General features: G+C 36.6%; 1 protein-coding gene across 1 annotated transcript in view; it reads left to right on the top strand.

Annotated features, from left to right (window-relative positions):
- The first annotated feature begins 4,828 nt into the window (after nucleotides 1-4,828).
- Nucleotides 4,829-25,918, top strand: part of PolD1 (DNA polymerase delta 1, catalytic subunit) — a 154,424-nt gene continuing 133,334 nt past the window's right edge. Inside the window, exons 1-2 of the mRNA XM_090386737.1 lie at nucleotides 4,829-5,000; nucleotides 12,086-12,375. Coding sequence (XP_090242863.1) covers nucleotides 4,829-5,000; nucleotides 12,086-12,375 — 462 coding nt within the window. The remainder of the gene's footprint in view (nucleotides 5,001-12,085; nucleotides 12,376-25,918) is intronic.

Below are 25,918 nucleotides of genomic sequence, written 5' to 3'. Positions count from 1 at the left end.
GTTTACTGTGTGGGATGAATGGTTTGATCGTAGTTACGAAAAGAATATATTATTAGTTTTAATTTACCTCATAACAGAACTCACTAACCGCGAGCAGAATCACAAAAATCTACAGAATGCAGATAAGTGAAGATACAAACTCCGTTTAACGTGCTGTTTGCATCTTAAGTTATATAATCATAATAAACATAGCGACATCGTTATTAGGTAAGACCTGTTTTTTGAAGATTTTAAATGATTGGGATGGATGTATAATAATGATAATAATGATAAAGTTCTGATCAGTTCGTTTACTTATTGGGTATTCATATAGTGGGAATAATTAATTACGAATAAGGCCTTTTGCGAGAAATCGGCTAAAACGCGATAAAAATAAATAAACTCAGTTGCACATTCCTTCCAATAATTTGGCCGAACCTTTCACATTACTTGTTGGAATTTATTCCAACAATTGATTATTCTTTGGCTGAATACAAATTTCTTCATATCTGTTCTGTTCTGTCACAAGCATGGCCGGATTTACATGTAAGCCAAACAAGCTGCAGCTTAGGGCCTTGCATTACAAGGGGTCTTGCTCTTATCTTAAAAAATCTTTTTTTAATATTGTGACAGGTGAACTGTAAGAGGAAAGGGCCTCATACATGTTATAGCTTAGGGCCACAATTAAATGTGGCCCTAGCCACTAGCCTTCTACATATAAATTTATATTTATGCCCCTATGAGTGTTTCACTTAGAGAAAGGATGCCGTTAGTATTTAGTATATGCCAATTAATTTACTTAATAGATGCCTAGTTTTGAGAGACTGCAATTTATGGAACTCCAGTCTTTCTTGTTAAGAATATTGTTTTGTGCCCCAACTAATTTTGTTGCTCATCTCTTTCCTCTTTCCAACAGATATGTCATTGAAATGAGGTTTCCAAACCCATACACAATATTGCAGATGTAATCTAACCATTGCCTTATACAGCGGGATAATGGCAATGGTTAGGACTATTAGTTACCACTTTGCCCATCTTTTATCACCAGAAAACCTAGATGTCAAACTGGAAATATATCAGTATCATTAATTAATATTAAAAACAGTAAGAGATCCAACATTAACCCCTTTGGAGTTCCACATATTACATTAGTCCACGAAGATCAGTGGCTGTTTATAATTGCCCTTTCTTACTACTTAACCATCCCTTTATCCAAAGTAACTTTCCACCCTAATGCTATATTGCTCCATTTTATGCAACAATTTTGTATGTGGTACAGTATGAAAGGCTTTACTTAAATCCAAGTAGATGATGTCAGAATTATTCTTTGTATCCAGTTGTTTTATAGTGATTTCATAGTAGTTAATCAGATTGATCAGGTAAAATCTGTTTTTATCAAATTTATGTGGTGATTGTCATATGGTTCCTTTCCTATCAAGATGACCTTGCATTACTTCTTTAACTACTGACTTTATTATTTTCTCTTAATAGAGGTCTATTATTTTATTTTAGAGGTCTTTTATTGAATATAATTTTCTCTGCATAGAGGACAAACTAGCATTCTGACAGTTACCTCATAGATGCCCACTTCACCCTTTTGATTTGCCCATGTGAATAAGGGCTACATTTGCTCATTTCCTATCTGCACTTACTTCTCTTGAATTTAAGGACGTTCTCATTATTATGATCAAGGTTTAACTGCCTCATTTGCAGCTTTTCTTAATATAATTGGATAGATTCCATTGGCTGGGTGCTTTGTTTGCTTTTAGCTGCAGCAGTTTCTCTTCATCCTTTCTTTCTGTTATTATAAAATTATTTAACTCAATCAGTTTTTGATGGACTTCTGCTAACCTCATCCCAAAAGACCTCATGTGAATGTAGATGAAGAATATTTATTCAGTTTATCAGCAATTTGTTACATAATCATTAATAATCATACCATTTATGTCCAGTGGATTAACTGATTCATCCCTTTCCTTGTATTGGTAACAGGTGTAAAGAATTCCTTTTTTCTTTTCTTTTCTTTTCATTCTTAGTCAAGGATTTTTCATAATGTTCCATAGCCTGCCTAGTGCTCTGACTAACTTGTTTACACACTAGCTTGTACTTATTCTACGACTGTATCTCTTGACAATTAATAATCATCTCATGTATTTTTTTTCCCTGTTACTGAACTCATCAGTTCATCTGACAACCCATTTTGGTCTAAATCTTGAATGATTAATTGCTATAAAAGCCTTAGTGGCCTCTAAGCTTACCTCTCTAAACACTTCCCATTTGCCATTTAACATCAGTTTGAGCCACTGAAAAGAGTAAAAATGTCTGAGGCTGTTATAATCATATTTTTGAAAACAAAATCCCTTTCCTTTATCCTTGACTATAGTTATTTCTTTGATTAAATCCCATATCATTATGCAATGATTAATGCCACCTAAAAGTTCCTTAACGTGATGAATCAGTGTTGATAACCAGATCAAGAACATTGCTTTCCCTTGTTGCCTCTGTAACGTGTTGGTAGAAAGTCTTCTAACAAATTGAGTAATGCTTGTTACCATGAGCACTGATAATCGACAAGTTCCAATCAATATCTAGGAGGCTAAAATTTACCCCCCCCCCATGATGAAACATTCTGATTTGCTGGTCCACTATTTGTTTGTATATTTGTTCATTATACCCAACACCACAATCATTTGGCCGGTAACAGACTTTATGTTTTCCCAGTGTTTGTTACAACAGACTGATTCAGTATTATGCTGACAACCTCTGTACTGATGGTACTGGTTTAGAGTGTTTATGCTTCTTAACCAAAAGGATTATCCCTACCCTCTTCCTGTCTACATTGTGATCAGCATATTCAAAATTTCCATCTTCAATATTAGTGACACCATGTTTTTGTTATACCTATAACATCAGTATTTCAGGACTTAATTAGTACTTCAAACACATCAGATTTATTTACTGTACTCCTAGCATTGTTGTATAAGCAAGTAAATGTGCATCTATTTATCAGTATTATCTCTGCTTATAGCTGTTGTTAAGTGCTTTAGTGTCCTGTAAGTGTTTCAGTATGCTGTATCTGATAGAGAGTTCTGTTGTCGATTACTGGTACAACTGGTCAAAACTGGACCAGTTGTATTTGTGTACTGCATCTTAAATTTCTATATGTTAACACAAATTAAAATGGTGTATTCGTATGAAAGAAACTTAAGTTTTTCCTTTTTTTTGAAATTTGTATGGATGTGATGGATAAAATGTAAACAATTCTGTTAAAAATTGTAGTTCTCACCAATATTCATTAGGTATTAGAAAACGTGTACATCCTTAGCCCTTAACTGGTAATGCTAGGTCAAATTTGACCAGAAAAAAATTTTTTTGCTGTTGTGTGAAATGTGCAAATAATTTAGTATTAGTAGTGGCAAATGATGCATGGAAACAAGCTTATACATCATCAAAAAAAAAAAAAAAAAAAAACCTGCCCACCTCATCTCCATCGCCTCCAATAATTTGCCTAATTCTCCCTAAATTTAAATTTATTCAAGCTGCTCTCCTCTATGACACCAGATGGAAGTTTGTTTCACAAGTAGTCACTCTCTCTACCTGAAAGTGAATTTTCACTAATCTGTCATTATTGTACAACCATCCTTTTTTTTTTTCAATTTAAATTTGTCCCCTTATGTGTGTCATTTAAGCAACAGTTAGGATGCAATCTGCATTTAATTTACTGTTTAAAGCCTAAAACAACTTCAGTCAGGTCTCCTTACAGGTAATCTGATATCCAAATGCAGCAATTTTAGGGTGCAAGTGAAAGAAGATTAATGTCTATAAGTTTGTGGAAGTTGGCAGGGTGTTACATTTTGATTTGTTATATATTTTGAATGTAAAAATTTTTGTACAGTTCTTAAACACACACATTACTGATTTGTGTTTCTGCACTGTAGACAAAGTGAATAAAAAATTTACAGTGTCTTAAAAAATGCAAAAAAAAAAAAAGTGCTTGGTGGGGATGGCATTTCAAAGCATTAAATATTGAAATAAAATTGGAAATTTTAAATTTTTGGCAAAAAAGTGTTTCTGACAGAACTGGATATTAAAAGAAGCTGAAAAGCAAACTAGGCAACTGACCTTACATTTCATTCTTCAGAAAAACAACCCAAGTAGAGGAGGGTTTTCCTCCATTTGAAAAAAATAATCAATAATGAAACAATATTGCTCATGTATGTTTAATTTCAATAAATTTTTATTTAATAATATAAAAAGTTATTAAAACTAAAAGTTTTAATGTTATTTTCAAATAATAGCATAATATATAATGTTGAAAATGAGGTAATGACAGTTTATAGCTTTTATAGAACCTATCCCTGACTGTTGCATGAAAATATGTATGCTATAGCATACATTACTACTACTCACTTCGGAATGAATGTTGTGCATTATAGCAGGATCTGCTCTATATAATTTTGATCGCAAAGCAACTCTCCCATTTTATTACTGATTCTCCCCACCCTTTTTTTTTGTCTGGATACTATGATTTCTTTTCAAGAAAACAGCCTAATGATTAAATCAGTTCTGAGTACAAAATAAACCCTACAATTCCTACACAGTTAACTTACGTGTAACTTTTTTTGAAAATGGTAACAGGATGGTTAATTATAATTAAATAATAAAATAATATCCAATAATGTAATTTTAAAATATTGCCAGTATTATGATAGGATAAATTTTAAAAACAAAAACAGAAATTATTGCAATATTTAAATTTGGATGTTAAATTAGATATCTGGTTATATATATATATATATATATATTTTTTTTTTTTTTTTTTTTTTTTCATTTTCAGAATATTTTTATTATGAATTCAAAAAGAAAATATTCAGGAAAATTCCAGTCTAGCCAAGGTAACAGTAAACATTTTAAACATAGTAATGAAGATGAACCCTCTGGTTTTGAAGAAGAGCTTGCTTACTTGTATGAGGTAGAACAAGAAATTCATTCTGAAGCAGCAGAGTCAGAAGTATATATAGGTATGTTTCTGAGATATTGTTATGAATCGTTATGTATCACAATGATACAAAATTAAAATGTGCATATTATTGATTAGACAGTTTTTGTTTTAGTGCCAGGTTTCGATGTGTAACCGTATTCTAATGAACAAATATATTCATTCTAATGAACAAATAAGTATGTTTCTGAGATATTGTTATGAGTATTTGTAATTATGTCACAGTAATACCAAATGAAGTGTTCATGTTATTAATTGGAAGATTTTTGTTTAGTGCCAGGTTTAAAAGTGTAACTATATTCTAATGAACAAATAGAAATTAATTAAAATTTCTAACAGCTATTTTGCAGTGAGCAAAGTAGGCAACACAAAATAAAAACCAACGCAGCCTGCAAGTTATAACTCATTTGCGTTGTTCTTGCGTCAGCTTTGGGATTCATTTGCACTCCTCTTACTGATGAACATATGGAAAATGCTTTCAAAAAATTGCGGGAAATCTATTATTAAAAATCTTTTGCAAGACGTTTGTGTGGATGTGGATGTTATTATTATTATTAGTAGTAGTTGTAGTAGCAAACCTTCTTTAGTTTGAATTTATGTCCCCTCATGTATTCAGGCTGAGCAAAAGGAAGGAGTCCGTCGGCATTAAGCTTACTCAGTCCATTCGTCTTAAACACCTCAATCAGATCACTTTGCAAGTGCTTAGTCTCCAAATACTGCAGTTAACAAAACTGAAGTCTTTCCTGGTAATTCATTGAAGAGGCCTCTGAAGTCAGAAACTCTATTATTCATCTATGATACTACTAAAATGCTGACTCAAATTGATAAAATGCCTTTATTATACAAATAACAAAAATACACGTACTGACTGTATAAACTGTATATTAAAATAATAATAAAATTTAAAAAAATGGTATCTAATGCATTAAGGGCTTATGCCTCAAGCTGCGAAAGAGTTAGACTGTGTATATTTTAGTGCATTTGCATCATTTATACACAGCCAATTATAGATTAGCAAATTTGCAATAGCGGCATCGTTTAAATTACATCTCATATTGTGAATACCTTTACGATGAGTTGCCATGACATTACACTACTTCGAATAAGTAATGCTTCACCTGAAGGAGAAGGCTGTTGTTACTTATTCTCAGTGGATACCACCACCCAGACGGTACCGTTTCAGGGCTATTTGGGCCTTCTTCGGTGGGTAGGTTACTTATTCGAAGTAGTGCAATGTTATGGCAACTTGCCGTGAAGGTATTCACAATATGAGACGTAACTTAAACGATGCTGCTATTGCAAATTTGCTAATCTATAATTATCTGTGTATAAATTATGCAAATGCACTAAAATATACATAGTCTAACTCTTTCGCAGCTTGAGGCATAAGCCCTTAATGCATTAGTCTTAACTTATGTCACACACCATCAGGCATCTCTCATATTGTGGAGATATACTTCACAACTGTTTTGTCATCATTACATCACTCGGGTACCTACCCATCCACCGAAGAAGGGCCAAATAGCCCTGAAACGGCACCAGGGGAGCCTGATGATGTCTGGAGTTTCCAAGAATAGGTAACAACAGCCTTCTCCACTGGGGAAGCGTTGCTTATTCGAAGAGTTTTTGAGTGGTGTGAGTTGAAGGAGTTACTGTCCCTTTCATTCTTCTACACCGTTTCTTTTCTTCTTCCACTCCTACTATTACTTTCCCTCTACCTTTTTGCTTTTCTAAGTCTAATAGGGACAACTGAATAGTCGAGTTATTATCCCACACAAATACAAAATAGCCCTGAAACGGTGCCGTCTGGAGGGCCTGATGGCCACTGAGTTTCCTCGAATAGGTAACAACAATCTTCTCTACTGGGGAAACGTTGCCTATTCGAGGAATATATGAGCTTTGTGTGTGAATCGAAGGAGCTGAGTTTCCTCGAATAGGTAACAACAGTCTTCTCTACTGGGGAAGCGTTGCCTATTCAAGGAATATATGAGCTTTGAGTGTGAGTTGAAGGAGCAACTGTCCCTTTCTTCCTTCTACGGCATTTCCTTCCTCTACCTCTCATACTATCACCTTCCTACAACTTTATCTCTTTTCTAAGTCTAATAGGGATAGTATGAGGATAACCGAGAACTTTATCCCATACCATATTTCGAAACAGTGCCGTCTGGGTGGTGGTGTCCACTGAGAATAAGTAACAACAGTCTTCTCCTTCGGGTGAAGCGTTACTTATTCGAAGTAGTGCAATGTCATGGCAACTCATCGTGAAGGTATATTTACAATATGAGATGTAACTTAAATGATGCCGCTATTGCAAATTTGCTAATCTATAATTGGCTGTGTATAAATGATGCAAATGCACTAAAATATACATAAAAAAATGGTATATAACAAGAATAAAATGCAATAAAATATAAAATTAAAAGTGCTAAAAACATGTTTAAAATCACTAAAAACCACTAAAACAGAAGCTTTTGGCAGCAGCGGCCATCTTCATCAGCAATAATGGTTGCAGGTTATCTGACAATCTATATATGTACACATACGCTCCAGCAGGTCCACGACACGAACTAGAACTATGGCACCGGCACATGGTCCACTTCTCGTGTGTTGGAACTGGAAATGGAACGAACCACTCTAAACTGTTTGTCTCTCCTTAGGATAAGGGCCTCAAAGAGTGGATGAATGCGACAACCCTTATACCTATTAAGACTATAGCGTCCGGACGAACATATCCTTAAACTCTCTAGCCATTTCCAGTTCCAAAGCCATGTGCTCTGTCCACGATCACAACTTCTTTAACTGTAATGCCATGTCCAGTTTCCCAGGCATGTTCAGCTACGGCTGAACCCATATAATTGGCTGTGTTGAAGGCCCTATCTTGTTAAGATGACTCATATAGTCACCTCAGTGTATGATGTAAAAATAATTTTTTGCATCCAGTTCCTTTGTTATTGTGTCTTGGTATCTAATTAGATTGGTTAGACAAATCTGCCCCATAACAAATCCATGCTGTGACTGCAGTATGGATAACGGCATTCCTGTCAAGATGATCCTGCCTTATTTCTTTAACCAGTGACTTCATTATTTTCCATGGAACAGAAGGCAAGCTAATAGGTCTAGTTACTCATGTCACTCTTTGATGCCAGTTTGTTGCTTTTCTCTGCACCTGTTTTGGGTGCAGACCTGTGTGTATTACTCAAGATGTGTCCTACCAATTGCTTTATACAATGATATCATCACTTCTTTATTCCTACTGGAAAAATTTCTGTATATCATTGAAAAAACTCCCATGAGTTGTCCTGACAGCCTGTCAGCATTGCTCAGAGAGCTTCATCTTTGACTGCTTAATTACTCCTTCCCCACGAATCTTTTTCACCACTAGCCTGAGTGTGGTACCATACAGCTGGTATATTAATCTGGGTTTACTGTTCCCCCATATGAAGTACCTTGCATTTGTCAATATTAAACTTCAATTGCCACTTCTCAGCCCATCTGCCTAATTTGCCTAGGTCTTGTTGCAGTAGCATACCCTGATTACTGTGATTAACTACCTTGCCGACTTTCATATAATCTGCAGACTTAGACATTAAACCTGATATGCCTTCATCAGTATCACTAAAAAATATAGAAAATGGTTATGGGCTTAGCACTGAATCTTGGGGGACTCCGCTAATAACATTAATTGAAGAAGAGCAGTACCCATTGATAACCACTCTGTCTTCTCCCACTCATCTATCCCTTTATCCATAGCAGAAACTTGCCCTTAATGCTACACTGCCCTAATTTGTATAGCAGTATTTTATGTGCTACAGTATCAAAAGCTTTTCTGAAATCTAAGTATATGATGTCAAAATTATTTTTTTTTGCATCCATTTCCTTTTTACTGGTTTTTTTTTTTTTTTTTTTTTTTTTTTGTAGTTGTTGGTGCATCGGCTTCTGTGGCCATAATGCACCTCCCAAGGTTTTTGCAGTACTTTGATCCAAGCCTGAGGCGGGATTCGAACCCGCAACCTTTGAGTTGCCAGGCAGGCACTTTACCCACCCGGCTAGCCCGGTCGGCTTTGTTACTGTGTCATGATATCTAATTAACATGGTCAGACAAGATTGCCCCTAAATAAATTCATGGTGTAACTGCAGTATAACTGCATTCCTGTCTACATGATCCTGCATTATTTCTCTAACCAGTGACTCCATTATTTTCCCTGGAACAGAAGTCACGGTCCAGAGCAGAGCCCTGACACCTCCTTTCCATGGAAGGGCTTTTGCTTTCATACAGTGGTCTCAGACATTTCTTAAATTCTAAGAAGTGGGACCAAACAATGAAGTTATCAACAGCAATGTGTTGATGAGATCTAATATTGTTTTCAGGGTTACAGCTTGAAAATCATTTTTACAGGCATTTCTGTTGATTAGTTCACCACACTTGAATCTGTCATGTTCTGGGAGGCTTCCAGATCAGCTGGCATATAATTTTGCTGTTTCTACTCTTCCAGCTGTGAGTTAAGCGAGTCCAAGTAGTATGTATGCAGGGGATACTCATAATCTTCCTAATTCATTTCAGAAATACACTTATCTCAATTATAGCATGGTTTAGTGTTCTAGTTGCTGTAGTGCTCTGTTTGTTTCCCCTGGGGGAATAGCACTGTTGGGGTTCTGAATGCCTTGTATGGACTTTTACCCATCAGCTGGTGTTTGGGTGACCAAGAGGCCCATTGAAATTACTTTTAATGCTAGTCAGTCTGATTTTCTAATCAATTGTAATTCATAGTGCATGCCTTCAAAGGTGTGCTCTTTGATTTTGCTATTAAAAATTGACTTCTAATACTATAACTAATGAGAAAATGGCTGAATTTCCAGCCAAACTGGAAATGTGGAGTGTTTATAATTTATGATAAGGAGAAACTTTGAAAGCTATCTATTTATTTGTTCCAAAAGTTATTTTTTCATGTCCATTTATTTAAATTTACATCTCTAAGTTAATTTTTTGTTACTGTTTGATGGGCACAAGTTTTGTGCTCATGGCTGTAAAATGAAATGGTCATGTGCACCATTTCTTGCATATTGCAAAAATATGCACTTTATACATCCTCCTACTTGGTGGTATGTGAAAGGGGCATCTGCTCTCTGGAGTTACAATTAGCTGAAGTTTATTGAAGCATTCTTTATAAAACTTCTTTAGGAATCATTTACTGATAGGGGGGTTGCCTTTAATTGCATGCTGCTTAGTAACATTGCTAAGCAGTGCCGTTTTTCGATTTAGTTTTGATTTATAGTCAATTTTGATTTATATATTGTTTATGTGCACTTTACATCTGAATGATTGTTTTTAGTTTATCATACTCTGAAAAAATCACCTACACTTATACATCCAAAACTAACTGGGATGCCTATTCCAATTGTGATCCCAACTGAGATGCCTAACCCATAGAGATTAGGGAATAATATTTGACACTAAACTTATGTTCATGTCACATATTGATTTGCTTGTAAAGAGAATGAACTATCTACTTTGGACAACCAAACAACATCTCTTGCATGTGAAACAAACTGCAACAACCACACAATATGTAAGAACCACAGCGTGTTCGGCCATATTGTATGGTGCTGAATTGTGGAAGTCAACCATCCCTGCCACATTAGGAGAATATATGTGATTGAAAATGCCAACAATAAACACCATCTCAGCTATCAGTTAAGGACCACGCAGCTTGAACTACTGCCAGACATCATTGCCTCGAAACAGTTGATTATGACAATAAAGATGATGACTGGCGTGATATCACCACCATGCTTCTGGCAGATATGTGAGTGGCACATCCTGCCATCTGCCTTAAGAGGCATGAAATCCTTGAGGATGAATGCCAACAGACTGAAGATGGCCAATAGGTTTATATCAGCCAGGGCATTGGGATCAATCCACAGCTTATCCCAAATTGGAATTGACCTTGAAAGACTTATAGAAGATCTGAACTATAGGAAACAAACCGCAGTGTGGTTTGCTCAGGCTACTGTCACCTAATAGCTGTGTGTGTGTTTTTTGAATGATTGGGTGTACTGAATGGTTTGCTTATGTGAACAAATATACTACATCTATAGTATATTCATGGTGGTGGTGTTGTTATATTGAGCAATTTGTACATTAACTGCCAGAACTCTTGACAGAAATGTAGTGTAAATCTAATCACTATATACTTTAGCTATTTCTTTATATTTTTATAAGATGTCAATCCTCTGGCATTTACTGCCTGTGAAGAGGATTTGTCACTCCCCAGAGAAATCAGGTGAGTCAGCTACTTCCAAAAATGTGAAAAAAGTGAAATGCCATCAGAAAGACTTGTCATTGGAATTGGACATTATAAAAAAAAAAAGATTCGATTCGGAAGACCACTAGATTTACACTACATTTAAGCAATCCAATCCAGGTTTTGAGCAATCACAAGCTGTTATTGTAAATAAAATTAACACAGTAAACACAAGGTTTTGTAGTTTTTAAGGGGTAAGTTTCCTTGATTTTCATGAACATATGTGGTGTGGAAAATGAGTTGGAAAATGAGACTAATATTGCAAAAAGATAATGATCCTGTCTATGAGTAAACCAACCTTGGTTTATTCAAAAGTAACTGGCGCTTCCATAGCCAGGTGGGCAGGAGCAGCAGTGCGTAGCACACGGTTCTTGATTAGACCAGGGTTCAAGCCCATGACCATCAAATACGGAGGATGCGGAAAGGTCAGGGAATGACCACCGCATATCTCCGGAGCAATATGGCCTTAGTTGCTAATGCTCCTAAAAACCAAATAACAAACAAACAAACAATCAAAAGTAACTTCCCGGTGTGTCCACACAATTCATGCAGCAATCATGCAATTGGAATGACTGATGGAAAGCCATGACTGGTATATTGAAGTTGCAGGGCTTTACAATGTTGTGAAGGTACCTGTGGATTACTTTGTATTTATAAATTAAGTATCTGATTTGGTTAGATTTATATAATTATAAAAGGAAGAAAATTTGACTTTCTGTTGAAATATTTTTAAAAAAAAGTAAATATTCCTGTTGAAATATATTAAAAACATTTTTAATTTAAGAACTGTTTTATAATTTGTTAGGTGAAGGACCAGAAAGTTTATCTACTAGTATCAAATGGTCTAGGCCAACTCCTCCTCCACTCTCTCCTTCTAGAGATTCACTTATCTTTCAACAGTTGGATGTTGATTACTATGTAACTAACCATCTTCCAGGAATGCCTAGTTCTACAATAGATCCAGGTCCAGTAATGAGGATGTATGGTGTCACAGCTGAAGGAAATAGTATTTTATGTCATATTCATGGATTTTTACCCTATTTTTATGTTCCTGCACCAGCAGGCTTCAAGAATGAACACTGCAGGATTTTTAAAGTAAATATAATTGTTATGATCATTAGTTTTTGATAATTTGACATCCTTTTTGTCCAAAGAGTAAAGCATTTGACAAATTTAAGTATGGTTATGAAAAGGTTTTAGAAATTCCCATATAAGTTTTTCTGACTTTTCAGTAGTTCACTCATTAAAATTATAATAATAATAATAAAATAAACGGGGCAATAGGAGTAAGAAATTAATTGGAAAAGTGAAGAGCATCCTCGAGAGACAGTGTCCACAGAAAACATGAGACAAAAAATCAGAGAATAGGAGAGTACTTGGACACATTGAAGCAAAATCTCCTTGCACTCAGCAAGACTACACTGATGCAAAGAGAGCTCCCAGAGGAAAATAAACAACCGAATCCTCGATGAGGACCAAAGAGGCTTCTACAGGAGGCTCAGAGAAGATGGGAAAGAAGGGAACGAACCACCTAAGCAGAAGACGATTGAGGAGTTCTGGGGAAACATGGAGCAGGGAAGTGAGACATAACAGCCAAGAACTAGAACGCAAGAAAACCAAGGACGTACAAGAAATGAGAGGGTGGGAGATTTGGGAAGAAGAAGTAAAACAGATGATCAAGAACTCTCACAACTGGCGAACTCCAGGAATAGATAATGTCCACAACTATTGGTACAAGAAGCTCACTTGCACACACGCAAGCACCTGACAGAGCAGTTCACCCGAATGATAAGGCACCTAGAGACAATCCCGAAGTTTCTCGCCCAAGGAATCACATATCTGAAGCCTAAAGACGAAGATACAAGAAACCTGGAGAAATATAAGCCAATCACCTACCTCCCAACAATGTACAAGATCCTGACAAGTTGCATAAGTTTTCCCTTCTTACTATATGACCAAAAAACTTGAGTTTTCTTTTGTTGATACTGTGAAGAAGAATTTTAGGCCTGCCAATTTTATTCAATACCCACTCATTTGTTCTTCGATCCAAGTAAGAAATATGCAGTATTCTCCTGTAATACCACATTTCAAATGCCTCAGTTTTTCTTCCTGTCAATTCTTTTTTTCAGATTCAATCATTCATATCCATAAGTGGCAAATGGAAAAATTAACGAATCAATGATTCTCAGTAATAAATAGACTTGACTAAATTGGCTTTCATGGTCTAATAATAAATGTTCACTGCCTTACGTTTTTCTGTCTTACTCTTTTAGGGATGCCTCGTTCTCTCCAGTGATAGCAGTGGATTAGGACTTAAATTCAGTTCAGAAGCAATATTATCTGTCATTCAACATAAAATTACTGATTTGTTTTTAATTGAACACATCACTAAGCAGGCGAAGCTGCTATTCATTAAAAACTTGAGGTACTGCTATTACAGTTGTTTTGATCTTATAGTACCCTCATCAGACATCAGGTGATCTTTATTAAAACCTTTTAGTTAAAATGGTGAATAAATGTATTGAATCTGATTATTTCAACAACTGCATTGAAATGTAACACCATTCCTTTACTTAATCTCCACAGTAAGCTAATGGAGCCACTTCAATGGGTTTAATATTCACATAAAATCAAAATGAATTGAGCAGATTCGTGGCTATAGGGAATAGGGATATGCAGAACAACTTAAAATCTTAGCAACATAATCCTTACCAATGTTACATAAGTTCAGCATTGTGTTGTCATATTGAACAACATTGACGTGTTGCCGGGCCTTGGTCATTTTAATCTTGTTTTTTTTTTTTTTTTTTCTCTCTTTTGAGCATATCCAATGTCTCGGTGTACTGGACTAAATTGATTATGGTCTCTTTTATCAAAATTTGGTGTGGAAAAACAGTTGAACATCTCTTTGTCAGCTGATGCTTGGACTTAGAATTCTTTGGACATGGAGATGTTTTATGGCAAAATTCCTGGGTCTGTTTCTTGTTTTTAAAATGAATACTGGATTCAGTGTTGATTCCAGTGACACAAATGCTAGTCACAATGACATTTAAAAGCATCCTTTTTAAAGACATTGGATGTTCACTGTGCAAACTTCCACTCATTGTCTGTTTTCTCTCTCTCTCTCTCTCTCTCTTAAGTTTCCACACAGAAAAGTCACTTTGTACATCTTCTCTGTGTGCCCTCTAACAAAGGTTGGCGACCACCACAGCAAATGTCTCTCTGTCTCTGGTAGCTCTGAACAGCTGCTCAGTGTTCAGTCTAGGTGGTAGATGACTTTCATCAACTGATGAAATACCACCACTTTGCTTATTGGAGGCTTGAAGTGGTGAAACCCATGTTTAGTCTCTAGAGCAAAGTTTCCGGCATCCCACTCCCCTCATACTTCTCCTTCAACCCATGCACGGTACTAAGTACTATAGGTTTTGATACCTTTCGTGTTTGGGGTTTTCATAAAAAAAAAAAAGTCCTGTCCAATTTGTAATGTTATCAAGCCATGATGTACGTCTTCTCCCAGGCTTTCTTTTTCCTTCCATTCTCCCTCAATAATTAGCCATGTAATTGCATATTTGTTGTTCCTCATCAGGTGTTCAAGACATGTCGTTTTTCTTTTCTTTATGTCCTTCAGCAATTCCCGGGTTTTTCCAGTTCTCTGCAGGACACTCTCGTTGGTCACTCTTGCTGTCCATGGTATCTTTAGCATTCTTCTGTAGCACATACTTTGCACGTACTAACAAGAAATTACTAGCTATATGGAGAGTCTAGATTTAATTTGCACCACCCGGAACTGAGGATATGAACTTTTCAGTCTGCCCTCATATGTGGCGCCTCCGTAGCCAGGTGGGAAGGAGCAGCAGTGCATAGCACACGCTTCTTGATTAGACCGGGGTTCGAGCCCGTCACCACCAAATATGAAGGATGCGGAAAGGTCAGGGAATGACCCGCATATCCCGGAGCAATATGGCCTTAGTTGCTAATGCTCCTAAAAACCAAACAACAAACAACTGCCCTCATATGTACATAGTAATGAATTGTACTCTGTATCAAAAGAATGCTAATATAGACTATGCTTTGGTTTTTTTTTTTTTTTTCTTTTTTTTTTTTTTCTTTTTTTTTTAATCAGTGTTGTGCTTAAAGAATGGCAGCTATACTCCTTTAATAAACTACCAGGGGGAAAAAAATGCACATTTGCTTCACTGAAGTATCACTGCTGAGTGTCTCTAATGATCCAACCATTGGCTCCAGATGCCAAGCAAATCTTGAGACCAAGTGATCTTTTGTGCTATTTGTACTGTGATTCCTAGAGCAATTTTCTAGAGCGACTCAGTTTTTCATTGTTTTATTTCATTATCTATGGCTTCCCTTGTTTATTTAAAGCTTTTTCCAGGGCAGAACCTTCCAGGTTCGTTATCTAAATCTTTTTTTCTAAAATCCATATACAGGAGGAAGGTATTCCTCAGGGATCTATTTTGAGTCCTACTCTATTTTTAATTAAAATAAACAACATAATCCAGGATATTCCAAGCACGCTTCAAATCTCAATTAACAAAATAGAACTGTGGATGTCTCGCAATGGGTACCGCTTATAAGCACAAAAATCAAAACTGTATTCATTTCTGTAAAAAGTGTAAGATCCATCCCGAGCCTAAATTACAACTTAAAAATCTCACCATATCTCTTTCCAATAGTATCAGATTTCTTGGTCTAATCCTGGACAATAAATTAAACTTCATACAGCACTTTACATGTCTGAGAACCATTTGCTTAAAAAAATTAAATATCCTCAGAGTACTATCTTCATCAGCGTGGGGTGCTGACTAATACACTCTGGTTCGATTATATTGGACTTTAATTAGATCTCGCTTGGATTACAGAGCTCTAATCTATTACTCGGCCAGGAAAAGTGCACTACTTCAGATAGACACTATCTGTCACAGTGCTTTAAGGATTGCTTTAGCGGAATTCAGAACATCCCCTGTACATAGTCTGTATATAGAGGCACATGAACCTCCACTCCATCTTTGGAGGAAAATGTTGCTACTCAACTATGTAGCAAAAATTTGGAGTCTTTCTTTCATCCTACCTGGCTATACTTATTCAAGCTCCAGTGGACTACCTTTTATGACAACAAACCTAATGAAAACAAGACAATTGGAATAAGGCTACTACAGCTAATAGAATGCTGGAACTTACATATAGATAATATCTTTCAGGAAACAAACACTTATGAACCTCCATGAACTAGTTATATACCGGTCTGTAATCTCTCTTTCCAACAATGGGGGAAAAAACAAGCAGCAGATTTCACCATCAGGAAACTCCATGCTGCACATGTAGCTAAAAATTCTCAATGTTTTCAAAAACTAGTACAGCAGGAGGTGCAGTGACAGTTTCTACTAACTTTTCTATTTCTGTGCTCCTTCCGAAGGAATGCAGTGTCTATACTGCCGAATGTTTTGCAGTAAAGATAGCTGTAGATCATGTAACTGATCTGTCCTGTAAGCAAACAATGATCTATTCTGACTCTGAGTGCAATAACAGCATTAACAAAATTCATCCAAGCCAATCTACCCTGTCTTGAAGCAAATCAGATGACAGATAATTGTGTTATGTGCTGCTAACCAATCAGTCACTTTCTGTCTGATACCAGGTCATGCAGCCATCAAAGGAAATGAACATGCAGATCAAGCCACTAAACATCCGACCACTGCATGCTCTCCTAGCTACCAAGTGCTTTATACAGACTACAAATCAGTCATAAAAAATGTGTGTGAAGAACAGTGGTTGCAGAACTGCTGCTGCAATTCAAACGGGAACCTCAGTTGTGGGTATCAAGCATGAGATCAAATAGGCAAGAGGAGGTGATCCTGGCTAGGACGCGTATTAGCATTAGCATTAGTAGAGGCATTTGATGCAAGAAAGCAAGCTTATGCAGCATCAGCCAAAAAAAAAAAAAAACCCACTTCCACTTCACCCCTCTGTTCGTTCAAAATACCTCTCCAGCTGAGCCTTAAACTTATTTAGGCTATCAACCTCCACGACAAGGGATGGAAGTCTGTTCCACCAACCAACCACCCGCTGGCTAAAGGCAAATTTCCGCACGTCTATCCTACATCTGTCTTTCCTCAATTTGAATTTATGCCCTCTCAGGTGATTATTCTGAGCTAGAGGAAAAATCCCATCAGCATTGAGCATGCTCAAGCCATTCAAGGCTTTATACACCTCTATCAGATCACCTCGCTGGTGCCTAGTCTCCAGACACTGTAATTTGCAAAACTTAAGCCTTTCTTCGTAAGAGCACCCCTTTGTTCCATTCACTAATCTTTCTGCCCTTCTCTGTACTCGTTCCAGCAGCTCTACATCCTTCTTGAAATGAGGCCTCCAGACCTGTATACAGTACTCTAGGTGTGGCCTGACATTGCCTTATACAAGGGAATAATCACCTCCTTATCCTGCTGGAAAAATTCCTGTATATCATTGACAATACTCCATGAGCTACTCTTGCAGCCTGTCTGCACTGGTCAGAGAACTTCATATCTGCCTGCACAACCGCCCCCAAGTCCCTTTCATTCTCTACCACTGTCAGTGTAGTACCACAGAGTTGATACGTTGCTCTGGGGTTGCTGTTTCCCATGTGTAGTACTTTACATTTGTCAATGTTAAACTTCATTTGCCACCTCTCAGCCCATCTGCTCAACCTTTCCAGATCCTGTTGCAGCAGCATAGTGTCAGTAGTGTACTTGACAACCCTGCCAACCTTTGTATCATCTGCAAACTTGTACATTAAGCTTGATATACCATCATCAATATCATTTATAAATACAGAAAACAATTATGGACCCAACACTGAGCCCTGAGGGACTCCACTAATAACATTAGTCCACGATGAGCAGTGTCCATTGATTACCATTCTCTGTCTTCTCCCCCTCAACCACCCCTTTATCCATAGCAGCAATTTGCCTCCAATGTCACACTGCTCCAATTTGTGTAGCAGTCTTCCATGTGCAACAGTATCAAAAGCCTTTCTAAGATCCAAGTATATAATATCAAAGCTATTCCCTGCATCCAGTTCTTTTGTGACTGCATCATAGTATCCAATCAAATTGGTCAGGCAAGATTTCCCCTTAACAAAACCATGCTGTGTCCGAGCTATAACTGAAGTCTTGTCTAAATGATCCTGCAGTGCTTCTTTAACCAGTGCCTCCATTAATTTTCCTGGAACAGAAGTTAAGCTCACAGGTCTATAATTACTTGTGTCAGCATTTGATCCTCCTTTGTGAATTGGGGTCACATTTGCACATCTCCAGTCTATGGGTACCTCCCCTGAGTCCAAGGAAGCTCTCATAATTATGGCTAAGGATTTGCTTACTTCCTTTGCTGCCTCCTTTAATATAACTGGATAGATCCCATCCACCCCGGGTGCCTTTCTTGTGTTTATCTTCAACAGTTTCTCCTCCACTTTACTCCCAGTTATTTCAAGATTCTGTAGCTTACTGCTAGAGTTGAATATACCTCTGGCATTCCCCTCGCTGAATAACTCCTCATGTGTGAATGTCGATACAAAATATTCATTTAGTTTGTTAGCTACCTGAGCAGGATCATCAACACTTGACCCATCAATATCAAGTGGACCAATCTGATTCATCCCCTTCCTTCTAGAGTTTACATAAGTAAAGAACTCTTTGCTGTTTTTCTTTGCATCCCTTGCCAAGGATTTCTCGTAATCTGCCTTCGCCTGCCTAACCTCCTTTGTAACTTGGTTGCATATCAACTTGTATGTATCATAGGCTTCTGTGTCATGTGTTAATTTGTAAGTATCCCATGCATTTTTTCTTCTCTGCCATATGCCTCATTAGTTCATCTGACATCCGTTTTGGCCTAAACCTTGAACAATATTTCTTAGTTGGTATGTAAAGCCTAGTAGCTTCCAAGATAAGTTCTTTGAATGCTTCCCATTTTGAATTTGCTGTTGGTAACATCATCAGTTGGTCCCACTGTATAGAATTTAAATACTGTCTCAGTCCATCGTAGTCACCTTTACGGAAGCAATAACCCTACCCTTTACCCCTAATGGTAGTTACCTCTTTGAGTAAATCCCACTTCAGCACACTGTGATCACTGCCACCTAGTGGTTCATTTATCTGCAGATTCTTAATGCATGAAGAATCACTGCTGATAATCAAATCAAGAGTATTACTCCCTCTAGTTGCCTCCCGAACATGCTGATGTAGAAATCCAGTAAATCCACAAAAGCCCTGCTAGTGTGTGAGTGACCAGCCCCCAAATTCCAGTCAATATCTGGGAAATTAAAATCTCCCATTATAAGACTCTCTGATTTACTGGCCCACTCTATTTCCCTGTACAGTTTCTTATTATACTCATCAGAGTCATTAGGCCTATAGCACACTCCTACTCTCAATTTTGATCTCCCAATGCTTATGTCACACCAAACTGACTCAACACTGCACTGTCCAGCGATGTCGACTGGCTTCACTTCCTTGGTTTTTATGTGTTTCTTAACTAATAGCATAACCCCCCCCCCCCTTCCTATCCTGTCTATCCTTTCTATAGACGTTGTACTCCCCAAATTGCAGTTCTGCATCCCTTATATCTGTGTGACACCACGTGTGTGATATCCCAACAATATCTGCCTTTGATGTTTTGAGCAATACCTCAAATTCATCAAATTTATTTACTAAACTCCTAGCATTGGTGTACATGCAAGTATACCTGCACCTGTTTCTATTCTTAGCTACCCTAACACAACCCATGTGTTTACTTGTACCACAATGGCTCCCAGCAGTCTCTGAAATATCATGCATCTTGTTTTTCAGGCTTCTGCTCATTCTAATAGAAGCAGTGCAAGAATCTCTTTCACCTCTACCAGTGGCTACTGTCAATCTATTGGTCTTTGTCTCCCCCCAAGCTAGCAGTTTTCCGACCCACCTAACACTGCCTCGATAGCATCAGCAAATATTCTTGCACCCTTTCTATTTAAGTATATCCCATCCCTGTAGAAGCAATCTCTCCTGTTAACAAGTACAGTCCAGGCTGAAAAAAATTTTACCCCTTGAGCCTTGCACAATCTTTCCAGGGCCGAATTGATCGACAAGGCTCTCATCATATACTCCCTCCTATCGTGTCTGGGCAGAATTGCAGACACTTTCAATTTCAACCCTAATTCTCGGCTTTTGTTCAACAGTGACCTGTACTTGTTAAGTAATTCTGCCGGTCTTCTATTCTTGGGCACATGCATGTAACCCATATTTATCTGCTCATGGGAAGACCTGCCTATTTGTACATATGGTCAGACTATACTTATGGTGAAGAATATTCTACTAAATTGTAACCATTACATTAATGTTCAAAATACAATTTTCACTTCTCTTTCATGTCTTGAAGAACCTTTAACATTATCTCATCTGAGTGGACTCAATGCAAATCTAGCTGAGTTTGTTGCATTCTTGAAGCAGACACGATTATTTAACAGATTTTAACATTTCAACTGCAGTACTAAATAGAATAAGCCACAATATGGCTTTAACAGCCCTTGTGCCATTAAACAACATACCAACAACATCATGCAGCAACTATTTCCACAAAACCACCAAATACGGAGGATGCGGAAAGGTCAGGGAATAACCACCGCATTTCCTGGAGCAATATGGCCTTAGTTGCTAATGCTCCTAAAAACCAAATCTCACACACACACACACACACACACACACACACACACACACACACACACACACACACACACACACACACACACACACTTCCACAAAAACAGGTTGTGTTTGCATTTTGAGCCACCCACTGTGTTTTGACTGATCCACTTTCCTTTTAAGCAGTAAGTTTAATGAACTATGCTAATATAAACCAAATGAAAATTCCACTAGTAGGGAAGCTCAAATGCAGTAGTTGGATGCTGCCAACACAAGAACTAAATTTGTTGATTCCAGACTGGGTTGCTAGATCTGTGAGATTCGACTTTAATAAAATTAATCATTCTTAACAAAATACTTACATTGATCACTGTTCTTCCCAACAATTTCGAGCATGTAGCACACTTTTTTTTTTGTTTTCTGATTCATGTTCCTTAGCCTGTTCTTAGCACACCAAACATTGACTTTTTTCATTTTTTATTTTTTTATTTTTCTTGTCTACACTATTTTGAACATGTTTTTGTTCTGAAATCCCCTATGGGTAATAGAGATTAGCAGCATGTGAACAGGTGTGTTCTACAATATATCTAAATGAATAAACTGATTAGTATCAGTTATTACCAGCTGAACAACAATGCAGTGTACCATAAAAAAAAAAATCCTAAGTAAATGTGTTTCAGTTTTTTCAAATGTATGTTTTTTTTATCCTGTACTACATCGATCAGTGAAAGTATATGGCTATTTGCTCAGACCAGTTTGTCTTTTCACTAGCTGATGCATTGGAAGGGCAAAAATAATATATGAAATAAAATGAAATAACTAGAATGAAAAACCATGAACATAAAATTCAGCCAACTTGCTGAGCTATTTATTTTTATTGTCTCCCTTGTTAGTTACTTATGAAGCATGAAATTTAATAAAAACTATATTTTTAAGTTAGTTACTTAAAAAATAAATTTAATAACAGATTGTGGAATTCGGATTACATTGAAACTAGCTTATCTAGAAAGCTTTAAAATGGATATGATTCCCTTACAGCCTGAAATTGAGGGAGGACAGTTTGGGGGCGGGGTGGAATATGCTGATAACTAAACCAAACATAACACTGTTATCAAAAGCTGCTAGCGTCAGAAAGCTGAATAAATTCTTTAAATATATTCTCCAAATTAAATGATACCATTTGCTTTGAACAAAAATATGAAATTTGTGTAATAGCGCTGAATGAAATACCTGACAAACCTGCTGAGATATTATAGTCTCTGAAAGTTATTGGGAAACACAGTAAATTCAAATTGAAATTAAAAACTGAGAGAGAGAGAGAGAGAGAGAGAGAGAGAGAGAGCAAGAGAGTACATGATGTATTACAGACTTTAATGCTAGTACCTAACAAAATATCTACAAACCTGCTGAGACATTTCAATCTCCATTGCCAGTAGTACAAATACCCAAAGTGCAAAATGAATGCTAATCTGGAACAGGATAAAAAACATAAAATTCTAGAATTAGAGAAATGATGTGGGTTTCCACAATCGGGATTAACTATTTATTGTATAAGCACTGCTGAGAGAATGAGGATGTCAAGGGAGTGGAGTTCACTGAGCTCAACATGTACTGTCAGGATTAACGATATAAGCACTGTTGAGAGAATGAGGGCGTAGGGGGGATTACTGAGTTCCATTCAACTCATTTTAGAAGGAGGAATTCTGAAATAAACTGTGTTGAACTCAGTGAACTAACCTGCAGGAATTCTTAATCAATATTGATGTGAGGGTTTGCTCCTTGTCAGTATTTGCTCTGCATAGTTAAAGAACCACACATAATTGTGTGGTTCTTTAACTGTGCAGGGTTAAATGTTTTTTTTTTAAGCACTGTTTGAGAGCTTTTGAATGGAATGGTATGCCCTTCTCTGTCAATCCTTTGGAAAAGTCTGGGTATGAATCCCAAATGGATAAACTCTTAACTCAAGGCTGGAGGAAACAAACAACAAATTGAAATTGAAATTAAAAGCTAAACTAGAGAAAGAGAGAATTTAAAAGAAATATAAGTAAGTAAAATAGATGTACAGTAAACCTTCGCTAATCCGGTTACAATTAATCCGATGTTGGATAATCCAGATTGAAATATGAAAAATTCTGTTCGCCGCTGAGTACTTTGAAAGACACATGGAATTTAGGAAGGCAGATGAGTAACTCTGATTGTGCTGAGACAGACAGAACATACATACATTACATTGTCTTTCATGTTGTTCAGTATTGTTGTTGACTTTGAGTTGGATGGATGTATATACATATGTACATAAGTCAACTTATTTTATATAATTATGGGTTCTAAAGAATTAAAAAGTGGAATAAAAAGAACACATGCTACTCTAACTATCATTAACAAGCTCAAATGATAGAACAACTTGAAAATGGTGTTCCTAAAAAAAAAGTTGCTGAAGAATTTGGTATTGGAAAGCAGGCTGTGTCAGATATTAAAAAAACAAAAAGAATCTATAAAGACATTTGCCTTAAAATTCGATGTAGGGAGTGATAAAAGCAGTGTATCAAATAGACAGACATTAAAAAAGTAAAAAAAAACTTGCTGAAAGAAGCTGTATTTAAGTGGTATTCACACCAACGATCAAGTTGCATGCAATGCCAATGTCACCTGATAAATGTAAAAAGACAATACATTTATCCATCTATCAATGGATAAATGTATTGTATTTTTATATTTTTTTAAAATAAAGGCTCTACAGTGATATTTTTTTATTTATTTTCATCAGCCTACCTATATCAATAAATTTTCCATTTTTTTGTGTTCTAAGTTTTTTTTGTCTTTTAAGGCTATCTTTTGCTTCACTAATCTGGATTATTGTTTAATCCAGATAACCTTTCCTACAATTGATCCAGATTAGCGAGGGTTTACTCTATAAGTAAAAAATCACCTGTGAGATATGAACCTACACAAAAGTTTGTTGGCCTGTGAATAGAAGTAAACCATGTGAACAAAGTAATTGATTTGTCAGAAAATTTCCAAAAAGCAATCAGCAGTACACTACACAATGAAATTAGTGAATAAAGAATACAGATTGATGTAGGCAATTACTGAAAATATCAGCCACCTGAATTTTCAGTAATTGCTTCATTCAGCTACAAGTTAACTTCTTTGCAACAGTGAGGCAAAAATGTCAAATTCTTTGTGTAGTGCTCATTGGATTTGTACCTTTCAAAAGGATTGGCACAATTTTTAGAGCACAACAAAAAATAGTTATGTGAAGAGGTGTTATTCTTTCATTATACTAGTGTGGAAATTGGAAAACAAGATTGGTGTTACGAGATGAGTGCTGATGTTGTCATCTGCTAGAAGTAAAGATGAAATGAAACAGTGATTGTTCCTCAAGCATCATAGTCAAGATCAGCAGAAATTGTCACTATTTCAGGACGTAATGTGAGCTGACTGCATGTCTCTCCTGTGTCTGTGTTGTGGAGAGACAATGGAATAAAGAGCAAACATCAAGTTTTATGTTCAACTGGGCAAAACTGCCACAGAAACATTTCAAACAATGAAACAAGTGTATGGAGAGAATTGTCTGTTTTGAGCATGTGTTCGAGTGGAATAAATGTTTCGACCGTGGAATAGAATCACTGGAAGACAATGAACGTTCGTGCCCAGCAAAAATGGTTCAAATATGAGCGTTGATTAAAAAGGCGCATGAAACCATTACCAATGACTGATGTGTAATGCCCTGAATGACTTCAAAAAATCTGTGTGTTAATAAGGAAAGTATTCAACAAATAATAACCCAGGATTTGAGGAAAACAAAGGACTATACATGGCTTGTTCCACATTTGTTAAGACTGTCAACAACACTGCAGAGAACTCACTGAAACTGGTGAAAGCAAATCCAGCTTCCTGAATTCAATCATTATGGGTGATGAGATGTGTTTTCAGTACAATCCTGCAACAAAGTGTGGAGTGGAAATTGGCAAACTCTCCCAAAGCCAAAATAGGTCGTCAAGAAAGGTCAAAAATCAAAACCATGCTCATCACTTTCTACGATAGCAAGGGAATTGTACACAAAGAGTTCATGCCCAGTGGTGAAAGTGTTACTGCTATCTACTACCTGGACGTTTTGAAACGTTTGTTGCAGAGAATCTGTTATGTGCAGGATCAGTATGGAGAAGATAGCAGTTGGTTCCTTTTGCAACAATGAAGCTACAAGGCTCTCAATGTTTGGGAGTTTTTGGCTAGCAAAAAAAGTCTGTGTACTGGCCCACCCACCAGTTTTAGCTCTGTGCAGCTTCTTTTTTGTTTCTGAAGCTGAAGGCACTACTGAAAGGCTCTTCAAACATTCTTCAAGCTTTGGTTTTATCGATTTTAATTTAGTATATTTTAATGTATTTTATTGTTCTTAACCCAGTATATTTTAATGTATATTTTATATGTATATTTCATATATTTTAGTTGTAAAGTTAAATATAATTTATTGTAAATACAGACAAATATAACTTATTATAAATACATAGTTATCAAGATTCCAGTTTTCGTTTTCTTTGTGTTTTATTTCTACATAAGGTTGGTGAAAAAACATTTAAAACTACAATATGAACATACCCAACCTCAGAGGCCTGTTTGAAGAATTATTTAGATGCTATGGCCATCCAATTGTGCGGTGCATCAGAGAATTCCAGAGGCATAGTGTTAGGGAGGCTAAACATGAGCAACATTTGAGGTTTGCTCATCGATGTAAGACACACAATCTCATACCTCGAGGCTTTCAAACAAAGCTACCTTTTGAAGATGAACGACTATTTAACGTTTCTAAGTGGTATCAAAAGAAGATCTTAAATATATGGATTGAGAAATTGCATAGGAATTTATAGCACATTAGGAGAGACAAAAGACAGTGCTTTACTAAGATTAGTGACAAGATGACTCCGGTGCACTTGTCAGAAGTGATTAGTGTGGTGGCAACTAAACTAGAACTA

The sequence above is a fragment of the Mastigoproctus giganteus genome, chromosome 12 (assembly GCF_048544385.1).
Source record: "Mastigoproctus giganteus isolate SK-2022 chromosome 12, ASM4854438v1, whole genome shotgun sequence".
Classification (NCBI taxonomy): Eukaryota; Metazoa; Arthropoda; class Arachnida; order Uropygi; family Thelyphonidae; genus Mastigoproctus; species Mastigoproctus giganteus.
The sequence above is the reverse complement of the archived record's forward strand: the minus strand, read 5'-3'. Positions and strand labels throughout refer to the sequence as shown.